The sequence below is a fragment of the Cyprinus carpio genome, chromosome A14 (genome assembly GCF_018340385.1).
Source record: "Cyprinus carpio isolate SPL01 chromosome A14, ASM1834038v1, whole genome shotgun sequence".
Classification (NCBI taxonomy): domain Eukaryota; kingdom Metazoa; phylum Chordata; class Actinopteri; order Cypriniformes; family Cyprinidae; genus Cyprinus; species Cyprinus carpio.
The window spans coordinates 18,477,457-18,503,179 of NC_056585.1; the positions used below are offsets into that span (position 1 = coordinate 18,477,457).

General features: G+C 37.4%; 2 protein-coding genes and 1 non-coding gene across 7 annotated transcripts in view; 2 read left to right on the top strand and 1 right to left on the bottom strand.

Moving 5' to 3' along the window:
• Positions 1 to 1,740: 1,740 nt before the first annotated feature.
• On the bottom strand, positions 1,741 to 9,512 carry LOC109101520 (transcription initiation factor TFIID subunit 7). The gene is made up of 13 exons (XM_019114882.2): positions 9,291 to 9,512; positions 9,085 to 9,118; positions 8,764 to 8,840; positions 8,325 to 8,403; positions 8,037 to 8,170; positions 7,772 to 7,895; positions 7,588 to 7,646; positions 5,699 to 5,771; positions 5,248 to 5,358; positions 4,969 to 5,163; positions 3,457 to 3,569; positions 2,881 to 2,940; positions 1,741 to 2,039 (listed from the first exon to the last, which is right to left on the bottom strand). The coding sequence occupies exons 2-13, from the start codon at positions 9,101 to 9,103 to the stop codon at positions 1,995 to 1,997; spliced, it is 1,089 nt and encodes a 362-aa protein (XP_018970427.1). The 5' UTR covers positions 9,104 to 9,118; positions 9,291 to 9,512; the 3' UTR covers positions 1,741 to 1,994.
• Positions 9,513 to 9,747: 235 nt separating this feature from the next.
• Positions 9,748 to 9,819, top strand: trnae-uuc. The gene has a single exon. It is a non-coding gene; the product is annotated as a tRNA-Glu (tRNA).
• A 1,073-nt stretch (positions 9,820 to 10,892) lies between these two features.
• Positions 10,893 to 25,723, top strand: part of elf1 (E74-like ETS transcription factor 1) — a 37,277-nt gene continuing 22,446 nt past the window's right edge. For 2 of the 5 annotated variants that reach the window (XM_042770131.1, XM_042770136.1), the window contains exon 1: positions 19,660 to 20,022. The gene's annotated coding sequence lies outside the window, so the exon portion shown is untranslated. Of the gene's footprint in view, positions 11,242 to 19,657; positions 20,023 to 25,723 lie in introns of those variants that run through there. The other 3 variants (XM_042770132.1, XM_042770133.1, XM_042770135.1) reach the window with 3 other exon arrangements.

A 25,723-nucleotide genomic window follows, 5' to 3' on the forward strand; every position in this document is an offset into this window, starting at 1 on the left:
AAATATAATTTCTTTTGCCATGTTGCTGAAATATTTAGTAGCAGGAGAGCATTGCAGGTAACATCTTATCTTTCGTTCAACTTATTTCTACATCAAACATCTAACCGGAATCTTTAGTCTAATTTAACTTGCAGAATAGATTATTCATTTCCTTGGATTGTTTGGAGAAAACAACAAATGCAAATGTTAATAAAAAACATAGGAAGCAACCAAAGGTGCATAATACATCAGACACATTCTCTTTCATTCTTATGAGAGGATTAATTAAGATTCAATTGAAGCTGATGTGACTATACCTATAGAAAGAGAAAAACAGTGGGAGGCACAACAGGAGGTTTAGTTTGATTTCAAACACTTACAATAGCATCACACCAAAACTCTGCCACCTTTCCAATCCTCATGGAGGTTAACAGCACCTCCCACACCTCCATCTTGAACATCCTCCCCACGAAAATCTCTGTGGGACGTTTATTTTTGCGACTGTCGTCAATCAATGTTCTTCAAAGTTGTCTAAAAGAGTATGAAAGTGGAACACCAGCTTTGTGGGTAGGAAGGCAGAGGAAAAAAAGAGAAGAAAAACAGGATTAAGAAAGAGCAGAGATATTTTTCTTGCTTAGTACGCCATGCACATCTTGTACCTTGCTACTCTGTGCGTGTTTATGTGTGTTGCCGAGAGAAATACAGGGTTTTTAAGCAGGCCAGAAGGCATCTTTCCTCATGCCATCCTAGTAGCTTCCTGGTCCAATCTGCCTTCATTATAAGACATTTAAATGTATAGTCTTTTTTTTTTTTTTTTAAGCATGTTGATACAGACACCTAGTGAATATAGAGTGAATACAGAGCACAGCTGGTAAATGGAGAGATTAATGTTGGCATTGTAATGGAAAGTGTTTGTCATCCTCTCCAGGCTGAGGGCCATATGGCTTGACAAGGGTGGGGGAGGGGGGTCACCTGGCACAGATACGGTGTTCCTTTGCCGCTGTCCAAAATGATAGGTTGCCAAACGTCTGTGCAATTATATGCACCAAATGTTTTGTCACATAATAAAACCTTTTAAATCATCAGCAGAATCAGGCTACAACCATTTCTAATCAGAGCAAATGGTTAGACATGAACCCATCCTTACAAACGTCCAGTAAAAAACTTTAACTAGGACCATATATGCACCTTACCTTGGTTCCCTTCGGAAAATGCGGCAATGGTCCTTGACCTCCATGCAGAATCTTCTTTTTTACTCTAGGATGGTCAAGCAGATACGTCTCTTGCATTTTAAACTCTTAAGAGAGTGTTTCTTTACTGAAACAGTCCTGATGTCCTGTAGCCTGTGAGAGCTGGTCCTTGGCAGTGTTAATTAGCAAGCTGAGGAAGGGAGACAAATCACACCCTGCAGCCCAGTGCTGCCTGACTGTTTTCTGACAGATGGCTGGATTACCAGGTTGAGGATCGCCACTTTAATCTGCCTTGGCCAATCCTTCAACCCCCTGAATCTTCAGTATAATCCCTTGTAAGAAGTGAAGGGATAGGTGACCAGAAAGTGGAGTATGGAGACCATTGAGATCATTCTGGAAGCCAATAAAGTTCAGTAATCCCAGAAAGAGTTTGCTAGTATAATTCAGTGGGAACTACTTCAGACAGAATCATCTAGAAGTCTCTAGTATGGTTTTTCAATTTGTTGAACAACATAATGGGAGTAGTTTACAAATTTGCAGACTTACGGAGCAGAAGAAATATGCTAACAAAACAATTTCACACCTGATTTTATTAAAACAATTCTGCTGTTTACTAAATGTTTATAGGCAAAGTCACAAAAAGTACAAATACACAATCTTGCATGAGAAAAAACTTGTGTGACGAGCCATAAGTTGAATATATTGACAACACAACACAAATGGGATGTTCAAATTCAGCTAATGTATGCAGTAAAGTCGGTGATGTGTTCAGTAGTCGCCTCTGGTTAGAGTCTTTGTATAGCAGTATCTTGGTAATTGTGAGCATCACTTCTCGATCAGTGAGTCCAGCTGCTCTTGAAGGGAGGCCAGCTGTTGGAACAGAATAGCAGTGATGGATGGCTAGCAGTAGGGGTATAATTGAAGGCTAAGTGCAATATGTTCAACAACACCTCCAACGTTGTTACTTTTTTCCATTAAGCAATTTGTCAGTGTATGCGTAGACAAACACTGACAGCAGATACTGACATTGGCCAAGGGATATTGTGAATCAGTAAAGCATGTATGTGTGTTTAGTTATTTTACTCACCAAAATTATACATGGACAATTACTCTCAACAAGAGCAATGGGAATATGGGGAATTAAGTAATGGATTTGGCATCTTACATGCATTAAAGGTATTGATATAAATAAGATTCCAATTAAAAAGCCCTCAATCCTATTTGATTTGATTCCAATTCAACTGGGAATATATTAAGTTATAATGTACATTTTTTTTTATATATATACATATAAAATAGATTCTTTCTCAGCTACTGCTGTAAATTACATGGGGAACAGATGGGTATTAACAGCTGGGTATATGAGATATGCTTATCTTTTTTAATGCTTCATTAAAAGGACAGATTCAAAAGAGTCATTTGTTTGTGAATTTACTATGCTAATTGTGCTGCATGTTTCGGATTCACTAGAAAGAACCTGTTCAAGAACCATTTAGGAATCTGACTACACTGGCTGCACTGTATGTTTTTGATTTATTAAAAGGACCAGTTCATAAGAATTATTTGTGAATCGAAATACACTAGTCACAATGGTATGGAGTTAAAGGTCTTGGTAGTTTAAAGAATTAATATTTCAAATCATGATTAACTGGAAAAATATTTTTACCCAGTTGGAATGTATGCAGACATTTGTGTTCATATGCAAACTCACCTGTTCCATCTCTTGTTCTTCTTGATGAATCATACCATTCAAAAGACCCTGGAAACGATCCTGTGAAAAGGAGAGAGAGAAAAGGGGAGAAAGAGAGAGACTTTATCTAGTTGACAGTATGCTGTTTTGATGCTGGCCGTTTGTGAATGTCTTAACGGCTTGTACACATATGTATTTGATTTGTGGCCCTGTGAAAGGATCTCAGACATGCATGACCTTTCCCTAATAACTGTGGACAAATTTAGCAAGCATAGTGCACACAGGGCAACCGAAGTGACACTGTTAAACCACACGTCCAATCCCGTTCCACAGCGTCTAACTCCTCCCAATGGAGCAGCTGCCAGAGCAATGAATTTTATGCTTTTTTTTGTGAGTTATGTAAAAGCAGCTAAAGGCAGAAATGTAATATTTATGCCTTAAAAAGACAGCAAAAACTTGCCTTCTTAGGTTTATTCAAGGCCATTTAAAAGGGCTGTACTGCACAAAAACAGTGTCACCCAGGTTATGTGTTTACATGATGTACCGTGCCAGAGAAAGTGGCATGCTACATATTTAGTGCAGGTAAATGAAACTCACCCTCAGGGCTTGATTTTCCACCTCCATTATCAATTTTTCCTGTTGCTTCTTGCGGGCATGCGTTTCCTGAAGCTTGGCCTTCAAATTGTTGATCTGTACCTGGTACTCCATTACTGCAGATCAAATAGAGATTGTGAGCCCCACACATGAGCCCTAGTTAACATGCCTACAGTTTAGTCATGACCCCTGATGTCACATTGAGATCACTTTAACCTTTGAGAGCTAATTAATCTGCAAATGCTCATGTAATCTAAGGTCCCAATTATCTGCAAATCTTTAACACACTAACCATGCAAGCTCTCAGACTGCATAAATACTGAACGCCACCTCATACCTTCTGCACTCTCAGAGACTGAGAATTCAAAAAGCCTATTTCCATTGTGGGCATACACACCAACATATTGAGAAAACGCATTTATGGATAGCATATAGACCTTTTTAGTGCTGACATCACAGCATTAGCTGGAGGCAAAACAAAGGAATAACTGGAGGTGGCCAATACAAACCAGCACAGAGTCAGCAGCACAAGGAGCTTAAAATGTCATCTTGTGTTGTTGAGTGTCAGAATGGATGGAGTACAGGCTCCAATTTGAAATTTTATAGCATACCTGCTACCATTGCCAGACAACAACAACAAAAAAAATGACAACAGCTGTGGTTAAACGCATTAAAACGAGCAGACTGGACTAAAACGATCATTAAAAATGCTTGTTTTTGCAGCGCATACTTAATATCAGTTAAGGTTTAATAAACTGTTGTCTTTTATGGATTATGATTTGGTTACGAGTCTAAAGATTTCTTATTGGACATTGACTTACAATGTAAAATATATACTATTTATAATAGATGTTATCATGGGAATATAGCTTTTTTCAAATCCAATTAAGCTGCCTACCTAGGCAGCATTTTTAGGCATCACTGACAAATTTTGAATGTGTCTATGAAGCAGTATTAATATTAATACAGTTTTTTTTTTTTTTTGAGGGCATTATCTCTTTAATTACTTCCCTACTAAGTTCAGTCTATTTTTATATTTTTTAAATGGCATCTTATTATAGTTGACTGGAATAGCATTTTTTGAAAAAACACTCTGAACACTCTTGAAAAGACATCTAACTAAAAAGGTAACTCTACAACAAAACCTTTGAATAATATGTGAACAAAACACATGGTGGCACAGCTCTGAGCACCATGGCTAATTTTGCTGGTTAAGTGCCAATGTGACGTTGAAGGCACCCTCCCAGTTGAGAGACAGAGGGTTGCAGGATGATGCCAAGGTCAGGCATGTCTGTCACTCACTGGCATGGGTAAAGACACCACCAGACAACCGGTACACCCATCTGACCTAAATACCGCAGCAGGCTCATCATTCAAATGCTAATCTAGGTCGGCTGTTGTTTGTCTGCTGGTCTGCCTGCCTGTGATACTGAATTGCGGTTTTAAATTAGGCTTGAGCTGCTGTCCTGACGATGCACTGTAATTGATCAGACAACCAGTGTACCACCATCCTACCGATCTGACTGTTGCGGTCATTCTCGTCTCTGCCTCCATCTGTCTCATTCAGTTTCTCATGGAGCTGCCTGACCATGTCGTCTTCAGTGTCCATGATGTTAAGGTCTTCGTCCTCATGTCGTTCACCCTCCTCGTCCTCATCCTCGCTGCTGCTGCTGATGTCATTGAAGATTTCGCGTAGCTCGTCGTGTTGGACTAAATTAGAAGAAAAAACATGAAGAAATTTAGACAGAGAACGATTTAGCTATAATAAGCAGTCAGACTTGTGAGATCATCCACCTGAAGAGCCGTGACCCTTGTGTCCCGAGGTTCCAGGTGAAGACTCCAAGTTGGACAGAGAAAAGCTGTTGTCAGGTTCTTTGGTCTCGTCCTCAGCAATTACCTCCCATCCTGACCACAGGGTCAAGGTTCATATATCTATAATCCCTTTATCTTTTCATCCTCCGAGTTTTGGCACCAGCCCATTTTACTGTTTGTTAAATTACTGTGCTGCTGAGCGCAACAAATTTATAAGTGACTCATACCATTTTTTCCTGTAATGCTAAACTTAACTATTTCTTGCAAAGTTGCTCCATTTCATTTGTGAGCAAGTCTGCCACCTGGTGTCAAGACTGAGTATGGCAGAAATGCTCAATCCTACATTAGTAATGACATTTGCATGTAGAATTGTCCTGTCACTGGGTTTGCGGCAACATGACAGGGGAAAACAAAACCAAGAAATAAAGGATACGAACACTGACGGCTTCGGCATCTGTGCTAAAGAGCCTCTTCACCTCCTTTTCCACATCAGGAGACTCGATGTACTGCAGGATAAATCAGGTTAGAATTCATCCCCAAGGAACACGTTCTCAAAAAAATGCATGCACGCATTCAGGCGCACACATAGTACTAACAGCAGAGGCTGGCTGCATGCCAGAGAACACATTAACAATTAAAAAAAGGAAGCAGAGTCAATAGCTAGCTGCAACGTAGCTGAGATTTATTCAAGAGTCAGAAAAAAAGAACCTGCCACTAACTCGCCTGCTGTCACTTCAGTCAAAGAGAGAGCCAGATTTCTTTCCTGCATACTTTGAGATGGAATGCTTTATTTATATGTAAATTGTAGCTTTTAGCATAAACCCATATCTCTTTTCCTACAAGAGTAAACATTTTTTTTCCCCAAACAGGGATGTAGTGGTGGGCGATATGGCAAAAATATCATATCATATGATTTTCTTTCAGGAAAATCACACTTTTATCATGGTTATTTGTCATGTTGGTTTTACTATTTTGCAAGCTTTACTATTTTGCCACACTTATTTCCCTATTTTAAAAACAAAGCAACAAAAAATAAAATAAAAAAAGAATGGCAGACATTTAGGGCAAAGTGGGCAAAGATAAAAAAAAAATTGCCCTTATTTTATCTTTGTTATACAGATAAGATACACATTTCAAGTACACATAATATACAAATAAAACAAACAGTGCTTTATTTTTCAGGTACAGTAGGTGTATTTAGCAGTAGCACTCAAGTAATTGAATGAACAAATATTAAAGTAAAACACTATATATAGTTCACTGTATAATTGATTCTTATTAAAGCAACTGTATTAAAGTTTTTCAGTCAAGAGCAGGGAGTTACTTTTCTCTTTGTGTTTTGTTTTATTATCATTAAAACAGTAGTACAACTAAAAATGAAAATGCTGTCATCATTTACTCACTCTCAAGTTGTTTTAAACCTGAATGAGTTTCTTTCTTCTGCTGAACATAAAAGTTGTTTTGAAGAATGTAGGTAAACAAATAGATGCTGGTCCCCGATCACTTCCATAGCATTTTGTTTTTCCTACTATCAAAGTCGATGGGACTAGAAACTGTTTGGTTACCCATATTCTTCAAAAAAAAAAAAAAAAAAAAAAAAAAAAAAAAAATTCTTATTTTGTGTTCAGCACAATAAAGAAATGAATACAGGTTTGTCACAACATAAGCGTGAGTAAATAATGACAATGTTAATTTTTGAGTGAACTATCCCTTTAATGACAAGCGGTAGCATGTTTAGTACTGTCACTTTAATGACTTGAAGCAGCATGTTTAGGATTATTATTCTGAAATTTTTTCTCTCAACTGTTTACTTTCACTTAAGACACAACCAACTGTGTGTATATATATATATATATATATATATATATATATATATATATATATATATATAAACCTTGTTTTTTACAGTATTAGCGCAATCAGACTCGAAAGAACTCAGTCCAGTAATCAGCCGCTATTTAACAGGCTTTTTAGTGTTCATGTTACAAAAGTGCTCAAATGAAATGTTTAACCGGCAAGGCTTTAAAGAAAATGCAAATAATGTACTTTTGTGATCGCTCTACCGCTGAGTTAACATTTGATGTAAAGGTATGTCATGTTGTACAGTATATTGAGATGGAGGCACCATAACTGCAACTGACAGAACATGTGCTGTAGCACGACTATGATATTTCTTCAAAATATCGCCCATGATCAAAAATCATAATATCACACACCCCTATAGGGATGATAAAGGACTGTAGAATCATCAGAAAAATCCAAGGAAGAAAAACAACAACAACAACAACAACAGAATGCATGAGAAAAACCAAATGAGGTTACCTTCTTCTTCGCTGTCTTCCTGAACCGCCTCTTCCTTGTGTTCTTCAGAGGAAGAGTAACTGGAAGGAGACAGATGTAATTGGATATAAAATGAGTTTAATCTTTCTAGAACTGATAAGCTGTCTCAACATTGACTCCAAACCAATTACAGGGAAATTCCAGTACAGGAGTGGGAGGTACTTACTGCCATGGTTCCAAATAAATTTCTTGTCTTTGTCCTTGTCTTTCTTTTTGCTTTTGGGGTCTGTAGTGCCTGTGGGCTCCTCTAGAGGGGGGTACAAGTCTCCATCCAGTGTGCATACCAGCATTTAAACAGAACGGCAGAAGAACTAATAAGGTTATGGCCTTGTAGATGTGCTGAAGCTCATTAAATGACTTGTCTCTGTTACCCAAGACTGCAATGGGGAAATTTAAGAAACTTCTATCAACAGCTTCTATTAAGATATTACCTGACAGATATCAGCAGTCTTATAGAAGGTCTTTTTGTCAACCGTTTTTAATGACTCCAGGATGCAGGGTAAATCCACTAATTTACACGCTAAAGGGACACGATCCACACGTACAATCCCATGGTGACCATCGGCTAGGAATATGGTAACAAATTCCATGAGCAAAATTTTTGCAAAAGAAATCGATAACATTCAGAGGCTTTTTGAAATGTAATACACTGAAGCAAATGTAAAGTACTTCTTTGTACATTTAAGTTCATCGGAATTTCTCACTTGTACAGTACTTACCATGCAACTCTATAGTAAGTCTGTCTTTCATGTTCATGCTGCTAGACTGGGCGATCCGTCTGACTGTGGAGGCATATTCCTAAAAAACAATCCAGAAATCATTTTAATATGCTGATTCGGTGCTTAAGAAACATATCTTATTATTATCAATATTGAAAACAGTTGAGCAACATTTGACTTGACTAGAATGAACAATGTATATCGATGACACTGTATTTGTTTGTAATTATTTGTGCAGTAATATTATGTTACTAATCTTATAGCTCTTGAGTTACTCTCAAATGCATAATTGTGAGTCATATCAAACAAAAATCTAAATTGATTAATTATTGAAATGCAATGATGGAATTGTTCAGCGAGTGTGTACATACTTAAATACTGGTTTGCACTAATATAGGTGAGTACAATGAACAACAACACACACAACAACAAAACTGACCTGAGGAAGCCGCAGAACAAACTGACTCTCCAGCTCATGAGGAGCATCTACTTTGCTTTTGGAGCCAACCTTTCCCACTGAAACAGAGAAAGGTCTTGAAATGCTACATATTAGTTCACATGTATTACACATTTACACACACACACAAATATGTGGTTGCATTAAATGTCAATGCATGAACTATGGAATATACCAAGGTAGGAAATAAATGATTACCACGATCTTGAAAATTAGAATATAATGTGCATACCATGGCATGTAACGACTGACATTTTAGTAGAAGAGAAACAGTGTGAATTCATAACAAATGCATTCTAGTACCTTTCGTTTTTGAGGTCATCTTTGGTTCCTAATTCTGCACAAAAAAGAGAAAGACACTATGTTTGCATATAAAAACAAAAGATGAGGAAGCTATAAGATTACTACACTCTTTTAAAAAGGGGTAAACACATTTTAGGAATACATTTTAGATTGATAAAATACTAAAAAGTACGTTACAACAAAAGCGTGTCAATAAAAATACTAACCGATATCCGAGTAGCTAACAGGCTAACGTTACACACACTAGGTATCTGATAAATGACAGCGTAAATATTCGTTTCATTAAGGTACCGAGAGAATAAAACAGAAAAGTTATCATGAATTATACTACGTAATTATACCGATTTAGCCAGAAACTAAAATGGAACAAATAAACATCGCTGTGTCTCGGTGAACTGTCTCGCGGAAGCTCAGCGTATGTTAGCGCGTCACTGCCACCTGCTGTCCGTTGTGTAAAGCAGCTACACATCGAGACCTGCTTATACTAGAACACGAAAGCTCAAGTCTATTAACACAATTTCAAAGAATGTAGCGACCGGGCGTTTTTTCTGTGAACACTTATATGACCATAAGAAGAACGATAAGATATAAGAACACAAAAGAATTGTCATTCTATTTTGTTCTTCATGAATGAATGAATTAAAAACGATGCATTGCGTATAGTCCCATATGGTCTAGCGGTTAGGATTCCTGGTTTTCACCCAGGCGGCCCGGGTTCGACTCCCGGTATGGGAAGTATACCTTTTAGCTTCAAATGTGTGCATGACGAGAAATTTCTAGATAATAAGAAAAAACAACAACTAACTGCTAGAATCAGGCGCTCAAGTAAAATAATGGATGACGCAACAGAAACCCATTTTCTGAATACACGCTTATGGGAACGCTAATTAAGTGTATTAAACTGTATTAATAATAACAATGTCACTCTGCACACACATCTACAACGAGCATTATGAGCAGGTAGGGTATAGTTACAGATAAGGTCAGTAAACAGCGTTTCAAATACAACTGAATAATTAAATTTAGACTTTTTGCTGACACTGATGGAAAATTTGCGAAATAATACTTACTACATGTGTGACTCATTGTGTAAAAAAACAACAACAACAAAAGATGTTCAAGGTTAAAAGGAGAGATGATATGGTTGCTATATGCGCTTTTTAGAAAGAATTCACGACTTTGATTTGCCATTTATTGTTCTGTCTTTTTATTTCAACACGTCTCTAAAGGGGTTTGGTTCCTAAAATATGTTGTGTTTAGTTTATGGGAAAAGTGTACTAAAAAAAAAAAAAAAAAAAAAAAAAACCTACTACCATAGAATTCCCCAAACAGGCTATTCCGATAATGGGCGGGACAGACGGTGTGATTAAGGGGTCATCTGAATTTTTTCACATCACCAACTAACGTTCATTTCACGTTCACCATAACGTATAATTAAGGGGATGTGTCAGTTTATTTAATGTAACAGATTAAGGCTCGCTCACCTGCGGGACAAGGACACTACTATGCCGCCAACACGATATGATCGCCTAATTACAAAAGCGATGTTTTTACTACGCTAACCAGAATGATTTGTATATCCGATAATGCATGTGCAAGGATGCTGTGGATTAAATTGTTTAAACCCAACGCGCTGTTTTAAAGTGTTAACTGATAGAACAACTGGAGATGTCTCTCAAGTGCTATAGTTACATGAAAATGAGCCAAAACTGTAAACACTGCTCACATAAACAAGTCTTATGATTCGTTGAGTAGGTGTCGACGTCACCCATCTACAACCCTGGAAGACGCGTCACTTACTGACTCCATGGGAGCGTTTAGTTTGACGCTTCGCTCGCTTTGCAGTGCGGACACCCGAATCCTGGACCAATTGCTTTCGAGGGAACCGTGAGCGCAAGGAATTCCCCACGCAGTCAAAACAGTAGAACCTTGTGTTAGGCAAGAGAAAGCGGCGAAGCTCGATTAGATCTTTAAAAACAATGAGCTTTTAGAAGATTCGGTCTTTGCAAAAAGAGGATAAAGTTACTGCAGTTTAACAGGACTGGATCGGCAGGGAGGATTCAGATGATGACAGATTGCTCAGGAATTGTTTCATTGAAATGATATAGCAGTATGTTCACTTTTAAACCTGTCAAATTATGGCACGTTAAGATGAAGGTAAGTGTTTAAGTTTGTACCATCTCTTTAACTTGTTTTTGTCATTGAAAATGTTATTACTTAAGATGTTATAATTATTTCTCATCGCATATTGGTGAATTTCAGATTGCAGGATGGGTTTTTAGAAGTTTTCCTTTGTGTATCACTGGTTTTATGTACAGTGTAGGCCTATTGAATGTGCAAGCACTGTTTATTTTATTCAGGTATAGGTGGAGCCACTTGGATTTGCTGACATTCCACAAATCCAGCATACTGTATGTTGTCGTCATTCTGATCTCATATGAGTACTCTGATCTGAATAGCCTCCAGGATAGCTTGGCCCTCAGCTCTGTTGTGCCTCTCTCTCATAACTGTGTACTGAGTTGTTCTAGCATGACTGCGGGCATGTGACTATAATGACTGGTTCAGTGTGAGAATCTCTTGTTTCAGGCTGACATTGTTGGTCAAGACAGTAAGGGCTTCACATGAGTGTGAAATCAGTTATCCAGTCCTCAGTGCTGGGACTTGTGGTGCATCAGTGTTTTCATCCAGACCAGCACTTATTTGTTGATGTTTATCTTTAAAACCGTTTTTCACTACTTGTGACCAAGGATCAGAAACGAGCGAACACGTGGGCAAAAAATGCCATTTTTTTTTTCTTTTTGTGACAGACAAATTAATTTATTTGTAGTTAAAAAAAAAAAAGGTAACATGGATATAGTGACTTAAACCTCAATTCCAAGGCAAATGGCCTATTTCAGACTTTGCTTCTTATAATATGTAGCAATTATTGTCTAATTTCATATTGTAACAAAGTATCAAATTCATCTGCTGCTGCATGTAAACTCATTTGGTGTGATGTTGTCTTAATTTGTTTTCTTTTTTTGTGGCCTGATGTTTCACCCATTGTCTAACTCTCTAAATGTTTGCCAGATGTTTACATTTTTTGGGATACTAAACTCCCCTGTGAGACATGCATATTGAAGTATCTGTTTAGCTGCAGTGTTCTCAGAATTCTGGCCATTGGGAAGTGCTGAGGTCAGGGAGTATACTTGTGTTCTCCTGCTTTGGGAGTTTGTGATATTAGTCAGCTCGTTTCATCCAAAAATGTTATCAGCTGGTTCTGATACCCCCTCCCATTACAACAGGCCCCCTCCCAGACCTCGCATACTCCAGAGGCCTTTAGATAGCTGGAAATTCCAGTCTTCTGAAACTAATTATCCTCAATAAGAGGCTCTAAATATAGCCCTCGCTTGCTGCTGTTTTGAGTCTTTTCTTTCAGAAATACAGTCCTTGGTACTCCCCCTTTTCTTGTTATGACTTTGTGTCTCAGAACTCATGCCCAGTGACCCTATTGTGCCTTTGAACTGGATTGCCTGAAGGCACAAAGGAGCTCTCAGATGCTCTTACCGCCTCAGATGAGGCACGTGGCTTGAGATATCCCAGAATGACAACGAGAGGCGTGTGGGAAGTTTCTGTCTAGGGAACATCCCCTGTGTTTGCTCTAGAATATGTGGGCATGACGGTGACTCCCATGTGAATATGAAGCCAAGTCAAGGAAAGCTACCCTAGGGCAGATTAACCCAGCTCATTCCACTCTGCTCCCTACTTTGTGTCTTGGCCTGATGGTGTATAGAAAATCACATGAGATATGACTTAATGGGCTAGCTATTGATTTGTCTCCACATTTGAAGACATCAGTCTATATAAACTCAGTATCCAGGAACTGCATCGCCAGGGCATCATAAGCTGAGAGCTTGCTGCAATATGAGCTGCCTCCTTGCAGACAGACTACATGCATCAGCGAAGATATCTGAAGTGTTCTAGGACAGTGTGCATAATATGACGCCTCATTTTTCTGTGTTTAAGCCTTCACCATTCATTGTCATATGGCTCACAGCATGTATGGCATGGATTGAGTAATTGTCTGTTGGGTAATTCCACAAAACGTCAACATAAATCTTTTAAATATGGCTTTCAGTTCTAGAATGCTGACAAGAACAAACCAGATGACAAACCTCTGTCATATAATGGGTGGGGAAACGTTAAGTCATTAGGCTTCCACAAGGTGGTGGTGTTCATATATTAAGCTCAACAATAAGGATGGCGTTGGACCATTTCATACAGCTCTCATTGGGCCTTTGGGGCCAGTGCGACCTTGCCACTGAAACTGATTCATTGATCCCGGACATTCATTTTTAATCCTTCCTTTTAAAGGTTTGGATTTCTGGGATGTATTTTCTATTGTTGTTGCAAATTCTGCTGGTTTGTCACCAAGATAATGTTATCAAGCTTGCTAACATAAACTGTTAGTAAGCAACAACAGTTAAGTTTTGTTCTAAGTGAAAAAAAGATATTGAGGTCATTGGTAAAAAAAAAAAATGTGTTGAAAACTACAAATGAATCAGCTAGTTTATGATTTTTTTTGAAGTTAAATCAATTATATTTATAATGGATTATATGTATGGATTAATTATATGTATATGGATTTTTTTTCTTTGTTAAGAGTGAGCATGTTAGCAAACCTTTAATGAAATGTATAAACCCCTTATAAAACCCATTTAATGAAAAATATAAATATCTCTAGCAAGTATATAAAAAATAAGAATCAATCATGCTGAAAAAAAAAAAAATCATTGTTGTTGAGCCCGGATATGACACATTATATAATGTACTGTAGACACAAAACAGGGTTTTCATATTAGTCATTAGTTTCACTGTTTGTAATATTACAAACTAAGGCAGTGCTATGAATTACCTAAGTTGTTCACTCTGTTATGACATAAGTTATGTCATAATTGCATTTTATTGTAAAAAAACAAACAAAAAAAAAACACTTGGAATTGCTACATATATGGGAAGGTGCACCATATTAGTTTAATGGAATATTAATTCAGTTCTGAAATTTAGAAGTTAGGTACCTTTTGATTTGAAGCCTGTTCTTGACACATTTCCTCACTGTTATAGCACAGCCGTGTAATTCTGAATGTGATATTGTCCTCTGTTTGCTTTTACATTAAATTAATATTTAGGTTAGTGTAATGTTATGCTGCTGTAACCTTGCTGTTCAGATGGCAGCCAAATATGTTTGAATCTTATTAAGTAAGGGATTATAGAGATACAAGGCCGACTGCCTTTGTTTTGACTGAAGAAAGACAAATATGGAAAGCTTGGGTATTTTTTTTAGCAGGCACATCATATTGCTGATAGCTGATGTTCATAAGAGGTGGAAGGTTTGCTCCAGTTTATTACATCAACTGAACTTTTAATATAGTTAGAGACAGTTTTATGTGGTGGCTTTAAATTAGATTTTACATTCATGTTTTCAGGTCCCAAAACTTAGTGTTTCATTAGACCTCAAATGGCATTTTAACATCGTTTTTTTATTAAAAGTCAACGTGTGGAAAAGAAAGTGATGTGGAATGTTGATGAGTAAATGTTTTTGAGTGTGTAGAAAATTTAGATGGTCCATTAAAGGGGCAGATGTGACTTAATTCATCCAGCTGATTTACACTTAAGTGGGAAGTATCACTGCACATTAAATGAGAGTCTGTAAGTACTGTACATAATCACCAGAAGAACGTTCATTCAGTGAATGTCTCGCTAGACAGGGATAAAAAAAAAGCAAAGTGAAAACATTTTTAAAATACTGTGCCTGTTTACTTATTTATTTTGTTTATATTTTTAAAGGCAGTTGCAGAACAGTTGGTCTCTCCTCCCTCAGGCTTGGATTTAAATAATTTAAATAGACTTAGACATTAGGTATTCATCTAGCATAATGCTTTCCAGTGTCTGGTCTTCAGAGAGAAAACATACCATTCGACCATTTAAGCTCTAAAACACACCCCACAACCATCAATAGCAGCTCAGCTTCTGTTGTATTTCACTATAATGTGAGTGAAAGGCACTGGCAGTTTCACGGTCTGAGATAAACAACAAGTTAGACTGATAAAGAATTAGGATTTATTTTAAAGAGTGCCAACCATGTGTCTCAGTGCTTTTATAATATGTTTTTCTCCACTGCTCTGGTCAATACTCTCCATCCACAGATGTGTGATTTGAACTGTCTGGAATGTTGGCCTTGCTCTTTGTCTAATGTTTAATTGGTTGAGGTTTTGTGAGGATTGTATACTGTCTGCTAAGGGATGGTAACTTTCTTGTCCAGACCAAATAATAGTCCCCTCATATCATAAAGAGATAGTGAAGAAGATATTGGTGGCTTGACGGCATTGTTACATTTGTGGTGTAAACTCCCATTTTGTTTTCCTGCATACCTGATTGTACTCATTCTGTTAACTTTATCCAGCACATTTTTTGTTACTTTTTTTTTTGAAGGGACAGTTCACCCAAAAATGAAACCTGTATAACTTAATTTTTTTCTGTAGAACCCAAAAGTAAATATTTGGAATAATTTTGCCCTCCGCTGTAGCTTTTATATGTTTTTTGTTTATGTGCACTTTTAAAAATAGCACTTATGACATTCTTCAAAAATTCTTGTGTTCCAAAGATGAAAGAAAGTTACAGTCATGGCCAGAATTATTGACACCTAATTAGTAAATATGAAAATAAGGAACCTGTTTTTTCTACAAAAACCTAACTTTTCATTGAAGTAAAATAAAACACTGAAAATGGGGGGCGTTTCAAATCTCATTATGAAATAAAAGTTTTTCTGAAATAGGCTTAAACGTTGGCCATAATTAGTGACACAGCTAGAAATTATTATAAGTAAAATATCTCTTGAGTATATTCCCATTCATATTTATTGTACATTTTGTAGCACACCAGGGTGACTACAAACATGAATCTGTCCAGCCATGGCTTCCTGTTTCACAGGAATATAAATATGAGGGAACACAAAGGCCAAATTCCCTTCTTTGTTCATATTTACCAATGGTGTCAATAATTCTGGCCACGGCTGTAAGTTTCTGAACAACTTGAATGAATGTGAGTAAATGTTGACAAGTGGGCTGTTCTGGTTTTATGATAGTCAAGATTGTCTTGTTTAATTCCACCTATTATGGTTTGTTATTACCTAACCAGTAGTTAGAAATTTACAAAATTACAGCGATATCAAATCTTAACTCTGTGGAGCTGAGGGTTCATATATTAAACTTGTAATGGAAGTCTAAATTGCTGGAGGCCTTTTTTTTTTCTTTTCAGTGGGAGTGTCTTTATTTACCTGTTAGAGACGTGGACACTTTATCACATAATGTGGGTCATGGAAGGAATGACTCAGCACATTAGTGCAGTAACAGAATTTCCTTTGAAACTCCCCCTATCCCACTTCACATGCACGCATTTCTTACTGAGGTCAGGAATGTTGTATCTGTTCATAATCCCACATCTCTTGTCATTCTTAGCTGATGGGATTTCTCAAGGTTGACCTGTTGTAATCTTTTGGTCCACATTCGTATTAACAAAAACTGTTACCTTGGAATCCTGTGGATTGTGGCGTGGCATTCAATTAACCTTTACTTTGTCAGTGTATTGACGCATGTAATGAACTGAATTCTGGCCACCAAGGACTTTAGAAGGTCATGTTTGTGGTGAAAATTGTTGCTAATTTAAAGCCAGCAAAACCTTGTTTATCATGCACATACATGTCCATTTAAAGCCATAATTCTTACAAGACACCAGATTTTAGCATCTTTCTCATATATTGACTTCAAGGTCCTTCTGTCTGGATTTAATTAGAATGCTTCACTGCCTTTTTCTCTTACCCCTTGGTCCTTTGAGGACAGCCCTTAACCAGGATGCTATGGAGGGAGGGCTTTTCTTTGTGCACATAGCCTCTTGAAGCAGTCACCACCTGACCTCAGTTTCTCACAAACAACACGACCAGCCCTGAGAAGTGCTTTGTCTTTGTCGATTATCTCAAGGCTATGCCTATTTTTGGATCTTTTATGCCACTGTTTTCCATCTCATAGTGATGTAAGTAATATTATAAATGGCACCATGGAGTTCCGTTGCATTACTGATAATAAGACATTTACACACTTCTTAATGATATCACTACAAATTGTAAAAATTTCATATCAAGACATGTCAGTTGGTTAGAGTAAATTGACTTTAACCTAGGAATGAGTATACATTTGCACTCCTGAGAGCACTCAAGCCACAATTATATTTTTATGTCAGCAATTCATTTGAAGTAAATTTATAGGAGGAAGCAAAAAAAAAAAAAAAAAAGATCTACTCCGGACACGAGCAAAACCAAAGTGTGCCATCTACATTTTAAAACAGACACACAGCAGAAATGAGGCCTTCTTGTGGCTCGGCTGTGTTTTTAGCTTGGACTCAGTCATGCAGTGCTATTGGGCTGGTTTTATTTTTAGGCTGTATAGGAAAGGTGTGTCTTTGAACTTTGTGAGCAAAGACATGTGATCAGGGTCTGGTTGCTGTGAGGGCAACTGAATTCTCTCAACTCTCTCTGAAGAGGAAAATGGTTTTTCTTCATTCATTTCTTTTGCTTTTTACTTATGTAGTTTGAATTAAATTCCTCACACTGCATAATTTATCCAAGGTGATATTTGTATATAAACACACAAATATTATATTATATTGTATTATATTACATTGATCTATGCCTTGAACATATATGACCCTTTGATCTATTATTTCGTACATACAAGCAAAACAGCCAATTTAAATGTGTTTTAACAAACAATTTTACTATTATTATGATTATAATTTTACTATGCATTATGTATTTGTTGGGTGGTCTTCCTTTTCTAGGGAAACACTAATATTTTATGCAAATGTCGTCTCTTTGTGCATTTATTTCATTGATGTGGAGCCTGTTGGACTTGTTTGATGTGCCCCACTTGATGTCACAGACGGTTTATATATCATTGCTTCATGTCATACGTGTTGTTGGCATAGAGAGGCAGGTGCGCACCACGTGTTTACACACTTTCCATGACGTTCTCAGTTCTAAATTGAACATAATACCCAGCACTCCATCTAATGGTGTATATTTTTCTCCCTTTTCTGACTTTTTCTGCTTTCTTGTAATCCTCTTTAGTCTGTAAAGGATGGTGTGTATGCAATACATACATACATACACTATGGCTTCACATTCTTAAGCAAGTTTAGAACACACCCACTAGACTGAAGGTTGCCCAAGAGGCCTGACTGCTTTTTTTACTCCCCAACAGTTCATTGGTACAGTTAAGGTTTTCTCAGAAAGAGGCAGGTAGTTGCCGGTAAGCCCTAACGTAACTGACGCTGTAGTTGGCAAAGTGTCAGTTAAGTGACTGTTTGTCTGTTTAGAGTGCATTCACTGTCTCATTTATTTGTCTAAATGGTGCGTTGACAAAACTCACTGCATTTCAGCGCTTTTCACTTAGCTACGAAATGCCACAGACCCTGGCTTCCTGTTTGTCAGCTGGATTGTCTCAGATAAAAATGCTTGACAAGGGTTATGGCTCCATATGCACAAAGATAGGGTGAAAAAACCTAATGGGAGATTGACATTAATTTGGTATCTTGGTCTCTTCAATAGGGATGTTTGGCACAGAGCGTTCATTCTCATGTTGTCCCAATCCTATAAGACTTTCTTTCTTCTGTGGAACGTAAAAGATATTTTAAAAAATGTATTGCTGTTTATTTGTGCAATTCATTGTGGTTTTGGAACCCATTGTGTTTCATTGTATGGTCAAAAACACTTCTTCAGTTCTTCAAAATATATATTTTTTGTGTTCCGCAGAAGAAATTCATACAGGTTTGGAACAACATAAGGGTGAGTAAATGATGACAGCATTTTCATTTCTGGGTGAACTTACACTTTAATGCTGACACAATGGAATACTGCCGAACCAAGCAGCAGAATCACATTCTGTACTTTCCCTTTGGTTATAAGAAAGTGTTGATGTAGAAATCAGTGGTAGGGCCTCAGATGAATTGGAAGTGTTTCTTGTCTGTGTTCTTTTCAACAGTGCAACCAGGTGGGGCGGCTCTTCCAGTTTTATAACGCATGGCCTTTTTCATGTCTCATATCAAACATAAAGCCTGCTTTATGGGGTGTCATATAGCCTCTAGGGCCACTCCCATTTCACCTTCTCAAATAAAAGCTCTGTCACCACTCAAAACAAGAACTACAGAGAGATCTAGTCAGTTGATATGGATTTAGCTTTTGTTCTCCTTGAAACAGCATTTCATCTGGGTAAAATTCCCCGAGCTTGCTTTACTCTTGCCACGTCTATGTCGAGTTGATGAAAACCTTTACTCTCTTACCCAGTCTTGTGTTACCCGTCTCACATAGCTCAAGGTGTAGTCTTATTGTTACTTTGTCCAGGATTCCCCTCCCCCACTGCACTCGCTAGCCAATCGAACAGCTTGAGCTCACCTGAACGCATTTGCATATCAGCTCTGCCCTTGCAGCTGATTGGCCCCATGCTGAAGTTCTGTTTTACAGCCGGTCTGTCAGTGGTTACTTGGGGGATGAGTCACAGTGAGAGAGATCTGCTTTGCAGTACTTCTCTTTTTTAAAGATTTCAACCCGCTGCCATTGCCCTCCCCTACTCTGTTCTCATTTTCACTCTATCTACCACTAAAGTTAGTGGGAGAGGCAGAGGGCAGGTCAGTGTTCAACACCTTGAACATGCCATTCGATTAGCTTTAGACACACCCTTGGATTATATTTTTTTTTTTTTTTTTTTTTTTTTACTCCCGTCAACATAATCTGACTCTCTCTTTTTTTTTTTTTTAAAGATCATTTCTTTTTATCTCATATTTTCCAAGATTTTGATATGTTTTCCACCATAACCATGGAGTTTGACATGAAAGCCCTGAACCTTTAAGGTTAGTGACCATTTTGTATCTTTTTGATGCACTTGTAGATTTGCTAGCACTAAATATCTGTTGTCTGCATTCTTCACTTTGTAAGCATTTTTTTTTTGTTGTTTATTGCATATATACCCGTATATGAAATATAGATTGTGTTTATTATGAAGTTGCGTTGTCTGATTTTAATTTTTTTTTAGGTCTACATTTAAACAGTGTTTATATACAGCCTACATTATGATACAGCTAAACAGTTAAATATCTGTACATTTGGTTTACATTTAATAATCACCTATTGGTCGCATGATAGACAATTATATAATAAATTGCTGCAGATGTGTCTAAAAACAAGTTTAGCGCCATTTTCCCTACATGAAAGACCATTTTGCAGTCATGCAAATCTAACAAAATGTATTTATTCTATAATGTGTGCTATTTAAAAGTTTATAGTCACATGTTTTGCAAAGTATGATTGCCTTATATGGGTACCGAGAATGAGGTAGGCAATCATGTTTTGTAAGTCTATTGACCAAGCCCATACGACGGTTAGAGTGGGTTGCAGTGTCAAATTAATCTTCGATTATATCTTTGCCTGTTTTAGCTATATGCTTAAAAAGTTGCCAACGACGCACTATGCATACAAATAACCTTAGCGCCAATGTGCTTTTGGTTCGCGTAAATGTTATTTTTGCTGTTAAAATGTGTCATTGATTCCATAACGTGGGCTTGTAGATTTCAGTTTGATTTTAAACTGGCTTATCAGGCCTCATCTTTGCCATCAAACCTGGTCTGAATGTTACTCATCCTGTTTTGCTAAAAAAAACCCTCAGTATTTCATTGAGAGGAGAGTGAATCTGAACCTGAGCACCTATTTTTTTTTTGCTCTTTCTCTTTTTTAAGACATAACCCTCACAGAACATCATTTTGCCTGTGTTTACCACGTGTAATTATGACTGACACCATACTTACTATAGTAACTTGTGTCATCTCCATGGTATGCGCTGAGACTAGCTTGTAAGTAGCAGGGCAACCAGTCTTGTAGAGAAAACAGTCATTTTTTTGACATGATTATGTTCAAGCATGTGGCCAAGAGTAATGTTGAAAGTTTTAGGCAAATTAATATCTTGGCTGAAGTTACAGACTGTCACATGGGCAATGCCATTGCTTGTACCATAAAATTAATGTTGGTAATATTCCAGTTTAAGTTTTTGAGGTCTTTTGAAATGTAACTAGTATCATATTAAGCTTCTTATATGCATTATTTTTAATGTAAGAACAGTACAAAGTACATTTGACTTTTAAAACATCCTTTCAGTTCAATCAAATTCACATGTGAAAGTGTTTTGGTGGAGGTCAGAAAACTTGGACTTCTAGGGAATTTTCCCCCACCCAACACATGCTATGTCACATGACCTCAGGTGTTCAGGATGATATCAGATTTTACTTTAATGGCCTTGTTATCTTGTCAGACCCCGTTAGGCTGGAGATACCAACACCACTCTCACCATTATGCCCCCACCCGGCCATCCCTGATTTGTAATGTAAATGAACCAGGGCACCTGGAGTTGGCTAGTAGTCAAACACAGGCCCCTTTGCTATGGATTGTTTTGTTCTGGGCTTCTCTTCAGGCCTGTGTTTCTGTCACAGTTGGCAGTCACGCTGGTAGTGTCAGGTTGGCTCTTCACATAAAACAGTGTCAACAAGTACCTGCATGTAATTGGATCATTAGGTCCTGCTGAGAAGGAGGGGTGGACCAAACTGATCTAGCTGGTCTAGTGTGGAGAACAGAAGAGGGATGGGCCTGAGAAAGAATATTTGTCCTCTTCCTGTCATAGCATTGTCTGATGGTTTGAGAGCTGTTGCTGAGGCTCATATTGCAGACTATGGTTTGCTAGCCTTTCAGTTCTTTCAGCGATTAAGTTTTTGGAATTAGTTTTAACATGGTAGATTGAAGATTCTGCTGGATTGGTAGCTAACTGGAGATTCTGAGGACATCTCTGAGGTTTCTTTGTTCATGGCACTTCATCTTTCAGCTTTTGAGGGTTCTTGAACTAGAGAGATCTTAGCACTATGATCATGGAGAAAGAGCTATCGTTATTGAGCTAGTTTGTCAGTATAATCTTCAATTTAAATATAATCTTATGTGGCCATGACTCCAGTATTCAAAGAACCCAAACTATTTATAAGTGAAAAGTTTCATGAGATCACCATATGTGATAACAATAATTTGGCCGTTGGGTACGTTTGAATTTTTACTCAAAGCAGTAGTGTTCTTCTAAAATAGTCCAGGTAATCATTCCTTTGTCAATATGTTGTTGACTGCTCAGGCAGATTTGCATCATGTTTTCATACTGCTCTCCCCATTTCCAATGAGCAACACACATTCTCAGTGTTGAAACTGTCTTGATTCCTGAAACAAGCTCAGACTGGCATGCCTCGGTTCTCAGGTACTAGATATAGGCTGCTGGCAGATTCGCTATCACAGATGATTACAAAATAGATTATTCGGTATGAACTTCGGGATCAGTTCTTTTTGTATTTGACTGAAGCAAAGAACTAGAGAGATTTTTTTTTTTTTTTTTTTTGTGCAAAACATATATAACATCATGGTTTAGGAAAGAAAGCGGAACAAATGGTCAGTCAGTTTAGCCAAAAGAAACACATGGTCTTGATATAATAAGGAAGAGTGGCCTGCAATCTCATCTTGGAAATGCCCTTTTGTTGAAGAAGTTAATGACTCCCACCCACCTGCTACCCCCATTTTGTTTTTGTCTCCAGCTTTGGTGGGCGATTTTCCACTGAAACTGCCCACTGAATGGGTTCTTTCTGTTGTTCTAGAGTTGAGACTGTCCATTTACATCCTGTTTCCCAGGGCATAGACTATACCAGGTTTTCCTTTGGTCATAAAATATAACCAAATAATATACTGTATGCCTTTATAGTAAGAACATGAATTGGTTGAGAATCTAGAAGGCATTTTTACAGAAACTTTCAGATCCACATAGATACCAATGGAAGAGAATTTCTAAAGTTGAGGACTTTGTTGAAAATATTAAGTTAGAATGACTAAATGTTTTTTTTTTTTATGATCATATGTGTCTATTTATTATTCAAGCATGTTGGCGTCTAAAAAATAATATCACTTCACTTATTATCAATGTTGTATCTCACAGAGATGAGCTACACGTCACATGTTCACAGATATCTGATATCAGACCACTTCCCATGTAAACCACACAACTTAGTCTTTTTGCTTAGCGTGTATTCACTAAATTTGTCGCAAAAATATCACATAGTCAAGCATTTAATGACAGAGGGCTACAAAATAACTAAACCAAAAGCACCCATTTAAAGACTGTATTGAAATCAATCATATGAAACCATTCATTGCAAACACAGTGTTTTCCAGAACTCCTTTCTTTTGTTAAAGCAGGTGCAAGTTCCTCTTTTGATAGAAGGGCCTCTGTCTGTTTGTAACCTCCTGTACCGCCACTCTTGAGTCAAGTCAGCTGCCTGGCGTTCTCATTTAAGAGGAATTCCAGACTCAAAGTGACATGGCTGACATATTCCCATTTGCACCATGCAATAAAAACGTTTACTGCTGACGCCAGTTTAGTGTTGAATATCAGAGTTCTTGATGCTTGGGCCCAGACATTAAGTTTGAAAAGTTGTTTTCATCTAGAGGTTTAGTTGCTCTGGTGTATGTATGTGTATGTTGCTAACAAGTACTTAGCACATCGACAAGATGAGGACAAGTGGTTACCTCCCATAACTATAGAGAAGGGGCAGCCCCTGTGTCTAATATTCTAGTCTGTCTTGTAAACAACGAATACACAGTTCAGACATGTGACTGGTTAACGTCATGACAATTCAGTGCTTTTCATTGGAACAGCTCAGGGCAGATACCAGCCTTGAAATGCAATTACATGCAATTCAGGCTCACAAAGACTCCGAAAACAAAGAGCTTCACAGTTTAAAAGTTGTGAATAGAAGCGACCATTTCGCAAGCGCTAAAGCAACACGTGTGGTGAGCAGCTAAGCGAGTATCTAGCATTTTAGAGAAACGCACGCAGGCTTTGAACAAGCTGTGGGCGGTTGCGTTTGACAGAACATTAAACCACAAGTCACAGCTCTAAAAAGACATGCTAATGAAAATGTGTTAGTTTCTGATGGTTTAATGTGAGGCTTTTTTTCTGAGTATTAAAATTAGGATCTGTGGTCATGATATGAACTATGGTTTGTGTGTACACTATCGTATCATTAATGAATGTTGCTCATGCTGTTGGAAATGTCCAAGCACAGATATTTGTATACATTTTATATTTTTTCTAGGAGATTCTAACTTAAAAAAAGGCATCTTTGAGGCTTGTATATTGATACAACATTTAAATGACGATGGCTAAGGTTCATGAAAGTTGGTGGTGCAGTGTAATTGGACGGTTAATAGGTCCAAATGTGTCCAGTTTAGGAACACAGCGTCCTCAGTTAGTCACACATTACATCAGCCAGAGGAAAGTTTACTCACAAATTCTGTAGTTACATCACAAACTATGGGGGTGACTAAATATTTTTTTTTATTTTTATTTTTTAAACCTGAATATGTGTTTAAGTGAGTGGGTTTGGAAGGTGGTTGCAGTAGTATCATATTTTTAGCTGTGGAAAATTGAAATCCCAGAAGCTTGGAAATCCATGGAAACTCTACAGACCTGAGAGTGTCGTTTACCACCCCCACATCCAAAAAGTTGTGTTTACAGCATTAATTTAAGGGCAGGTATTGTTTATAGGTTTTTTTTTTTTGTGTGTGTGTGATTTGTCCTCGTATATGTGTATATATTTTCTGTTAGTGTAGTGTTAAAACAGTTCAATCCAGAACTTTTGAGATGACTGTATAATGTAAAACTTTTGCACTTTTGTTAGATCTTAAATTAAAAGGCTTTTTGCCATATGACAGTGGGTTTGCTATGAGGATACCACTTTGTTTCAGTTCATGCTACATATTGACCTACTTGTCTGAAAAATAACTCTATTTACTGGTTACTGTCAGTTGAAATGGAAACTTATTTGGTGTGATATTCAAAATAATCTTCTGGCTGAAGTGCTTGAAATTGTAGTTTTTTTAAACTGATAACTATTTAAAATTACAAGACATTAATAGAGCAGTCGTTTGATGTGCAATCAACAACACTTATTAATACACTTATATTAGATAATTTCTATTTCAGTAGAGTAATGATGATTTGTTTTTATGTCCACGTGTACACACACTTAAAAATGTTGTACACTTCATATCTTGTTTTCTGGCTTTATTTTTCATGCTTAAATATCAACTACTCTTTGTATCTGTGTCATATCACTCAAAGGTGCTTTAGGTCACCTCACAAACCGTTTCTAAGTAACAGCCACTCCTTGTTTACATTTTCATTGTGAGTCTCATTTAGTGTTCCCAGTCCTCAAGAGATATTCTGTCTATTGCATACGCACAAATTCATGCCTTGTTATTGGTACCTTGTAGTGAGCCCAAATGCTAAGTATCAGATTCCGCTGATTTGATGGATAACCATGTTTTCACTAACTATGTTTCACTCGTTTGTTTTGTAGTTCTCAGCTCACTTCAGGATATTGTCACTATCTGCTTAAGTAGATTTGAGATGATAACTACTTATTTTTAAGCGCCTTCATTTACAGCCTCACATATTATTGTTGGCTTTTCTCATCTCGT